The sequence below is a fragment of the Triticum dicoccoides genome, chromosome 7A (assembly GCF_002162155.2).
Source record: "Triticum dicoccoides isolate Atlit2015 ecotype Zavitan chromosome 7A, WEW_v2.0, whole genome shotgun sequence".
Taxonomy (NCBI): Eukaryota; Viridiplantae; Streptophyta; class Magnoliopsida; order Poales; family Poaceae; genus Triticum; species Triticum dicoccoides.
In genome coordinates, this window is record NC_041392.1 from 742,507,564 (window position 1) to 742,511,593 (window position 4,030).

General features: G+C 46.3%; 1 protein-coding gene across 1 annotated transcript in view; it reads right to left on the bottom strand.

Moving 5' to 3' along the window:
• Positions 1-1,232: 1,232 nt before the first annotated feature.
• Positions 1,233-4,030, bottom strand: part of LOC119331997 (putative disease resistance protein At1g50180) — a 26,418-nt gene continuing 23,620 nt past the window's right edge. The window contains exons 2-4 of the mRNA XM_037605177.1: positions 3,102-3,538; positions 1,946-2,982; positions 1,233-1,550 (exon numbers count right to left, since the gene is read on the bottom strand). Coding sequence (XP_037461074.1) covers positions 1,539-1,550; positions 1,946-2,982; positions 3,102-3,538 — 1,486 coding nt within the window. The 3' untranslated portion in view covers positions 1,233-1,538. The remainder of the gene's footprint in view (positions 1,551-1,945; positions 2,983-3,101; positions 3,539-4,030) is intronic.

Below are 4,030 nucleotides of genomic sequence, written 5' to 3' on the forward strand. Positions count from 1 at the left end.
GAGAGAGGGGTGCGGCGCCGGCCGACCGAAGAGAAGGGGATCCCCCGAGTCGCCTGGGGACGACGCGGGGGTCGGGGAAACGTGGTGGTACCGTGTATAATCAATCAGTATGACAATTTAACTGAACTTCTTCAGCCAAAGTGATCAAATACTTAAATGGTCGGAGTTGGCCGCAAGCCACCGAGGCTCCTCGGTGCCGGCGCTGCTCTCTGGGGCAGCCGGAGGTGGGGTTTCGCCGGCGGCGAGTGCGGGGCGTGGCGTCTCCATGAGAAAGAGGAGAGAGCGGAGGGGGAGAGAAGGGAGGTTCCCATTTCACCTTTCTTCTCACCACACCTTTGTCCAACCTTCCATCTATATGATAATCAATCACCTTAATTTACTTATCTTCTGAACCAATTTCACTTTAATTTACTTACCAAACTTCTAATCAAAATATAACGTAATTAATGATCAGAATATGATGAACATTTATTTACACAATTGCAAAAATTCCTTATTTGACACTATCTTAAAATCTGCTTTCTTATTTGACACTGGAAAAGTTTTTTTCCCTATTTGACACGACTTCTAAATTTTATTCTCTATATGATATTTTCGTCCATTTTGAGCCTAAATGATACCTGAAAAGACTCTTTCGCCCATCATGTGGTATGTGTGTGGGGGACAATAGCGCACACACGCAGCAGCAGTGCGAGGGCAGGAGCACACACACAGCAACACATACACATGCACCAACACACACGCACACGCACACACACACAACAACACGCACGCGCGCGTGCCCACACACACACGCACGCACACGCACGCAGCAACACACATGCACGCGCACACACGCACGCAGCACACACACACATACACACACACGCAGCAGCAGCACACACGCATGCAGCACATAGGCACGCAACAGCACACACACACACACGCTCACGTACACACGCAGTAGCAAACACACACGCAGCAGCACACATGCACACACACATGCAACAGCAGCACACATGTGCACGTGCACCCACACACGCAACAGCACACACGCGTGCGGACACACAATACCGCATGAGGGGCAAAATCGTCTTTTCATGTGTCATTTAGGCTAAATGGACGGAAGTGTCGTATAGGGAATAAAATTTAGGACTAGTGTCAAATAGGGAAGAAAAACTTTTCCAGTGTCAAATAAGAAACCAGATTTTAAGACAGTGTCAAATAAGGAATTTTCTCTTTTTATTGGTGTTCAAATACATATTCCACATAATACATGCGGTTGGAAGGATGAGGTGTTCATGTTCCACAGAATACATGCACTAAGAATTAACTGACACTTTTATACACGGATAATTGGCACTCTTCTAGACCCCCACAAATCCATCTCGTACAGGGCCTGGCGACGGCATCGGAGAACAGGGTGGCGATGAGATTGGCATCGGGAGGGGCCATTGGGGATTTGGGGGAGAGAGTCCGTCGATGGAGAAGGAATGACGTGAGGATTCGGAGGAGTGAGAGATGGATTCGAGGGGAGAATTCCAGGGCGCTGGATTTCTCTATTTCTTCACCTGCGCAAAATATAAAAAAAAAGTCATAAGAAAAATAACTTAGTTTTCTTTTTACGGGGAAGAAAAAAACTTAGTTACACGCACGGAAGCAGTGAAGTTGATCCTGAAACTAACGAACATTAACTCATCCAATCTACATATAATACTAGTATTGATTTGCTACGGAGCAGCAGCATATAAAGATTAATTGGGATTGTTAGTGAACATGCTACAAGGGTTGAATGAAGGAACGAATATGGCATCTCGATCAACCGCCTTAATCTTTGAAACTAATTAACGTGTGGACAAATAGACATGCATAGATATAGATAGCAAAGAAAATGGAAGGGGAACAAGATCGACCGATGGGCAAATTAATTAAGCTTAAGCTGCGTATACCTACGTATGTACTGTACCTCGCATCCTTTCCGCCGCAGCTCCTTTAGTGTGATGTCATCTTCAGAAATCTGGGGCATAAAGGTCAGTTTTAATTGACCGAGGGACTGAAGGTGCAGCAACCCCACGGGGAGCTTGCTCATCTTTTTGCACCGCCAAAGTGACAGGTGGAAGAGCTTTGGCATTGCCCCGTCCTCCATCCTCCACTCCTCAATGGGAAAATCAAGAAGTTCTAACTCTTGCAGCCGAGGGAACCCTTGGGAAGAGCAGCACATGGTCTGGCCTTTGTACCCACCCAACTCCAACACCACCAGGCGGGGAAATTCCTCCAGGATCGGCATCGGGTCTTGTTTTATGACATCAGCATGTAGAACAAGACGACGTACGCCTTGTGGGAACTCAGCAGGCAGCTTATCGAGCACATCAAATCTGCCAAGACTAATCTCAACCAGGTGAGGCATGTTTGCAAATATGTTGAGCACCTCCCTTGGTATATCGGGGGGCATCAACAAGGAGAAGGTTGTTAGTTGATTCAGCTGGCCCAAGAAAATCATCATGTCATGAAAGCGGAAATCAGTGCCAACAGGATCAAAATCCAACACAAAGCTCTTTAGCTCTTTCGGCTGCAGTCGCAAACTCCTTGCAGGTGGTGGAGGAGAAAAATTATTCCAACTTAAAAGGTAAACATGCCTTAGAGTAGGGATCTCCCAGAGAGACTTTGGTACTACTGACATCAAAATTGTGCGTCTGAGATCTATAGTCTGCAAGTAAAGGAGTTTGCCAATTGAAGAAGGGAGCGTCACACTTCCACAATATCTCAACCTAAGCAATCTTAGGTGAATGCACCCACCAATTACACTGGAGAAATCTTTTAGTGTTGAATTTTCAATGCAAAGAACTCTTAGGAATCTCAGCTTAGGAAGGGACACTGATGAGAGTTTAAAGCCAAGCAGACTTCGGACATTAGGCGTTGCAGGTAAAATCTGATCACTCAAATTTTGAAAACTAAAACGATAAGACATCAAGTTATCAGATGATGATGATGCACCAGCTTGGCCTGCAATTGTTTTTAGAGTGCATTACATGTCAGAGAAAAGGCTAGCCCCTTACAAGGACATATAGTAAACTCAAAAATGGAATCAATTAATACGAAGAGACCAGGAGACGAAACCTGACCTGCAGTTTTGTCGATGCCATCAAGAAAACCATCTTGTCTTGCCTCTTCTATCCATCCATGTGCCCTACTTCTGTCAACAACTTGTACCAAGCTTCTCTGAGCCAACTCGGTCACATAATTCCGTGCTGTTTCTTCTAGTATATGCTTTGGTGTATGTGGAACAAAGTTTTCTGCTATCCATAATTCAATAAGATCCGACACAGATATTATGTAGTCTTCGGGAAAAGCAGCAAGATAGAGAAAACAAGCTCTTAAATAATGATTTGGCAGGTCCTTGTAACTGCGAGCCAGTATGTCCCGCATCATCTGTCCATTCTTGGTTGATGGCCAATCAAGGAGTATATCAGAACATATCTGTTCATTCAGATTTTTTGATAGATAACCCCCCAAAATTGCAAGTGCAAGTGGCAATCCATCACATTTCTTTGCAAGCTTTCTGTTGGGGAACGTTGCAGAAAATTAAAATTTTTCTTACGGTTTCACCAAGATCCATCTATGAGTTCATCTAAGCAACGAGTCGAGGAAGAGAGTATGCATCTACATACCACTTGTAGATCACGAGCGGAAGCTTGCCAAGGGGATGGTGATGATGGAGTCGTACTCGAACGTGATTCGGATCACCGATGTCCAAGTGCTGAACGGACAGCACCTCCGCGTTCAACACACGTACGGGACGGGAGACGTCTCCTCCTTCTTGATCCAGCAAGGGGGAAGGAGAGGTTGAGGAAGATTGCTCCAACGGCAGCACGACGGCGTGGTGTAGTTGGTGCAGCAGTACTCCGACAGGGCTTCGCCAAGCACGTACGGAGGAGGAGAGGTGTTGGGGAGGGGAGGGGCTGCGCCTTGGCTTGTGGTGTTGCAGCCCTCCCCTCACCCCTCTATTTATAGGGGAAGGGACAAGGGGGGCCGGCCCCTCTAGATGGGATCT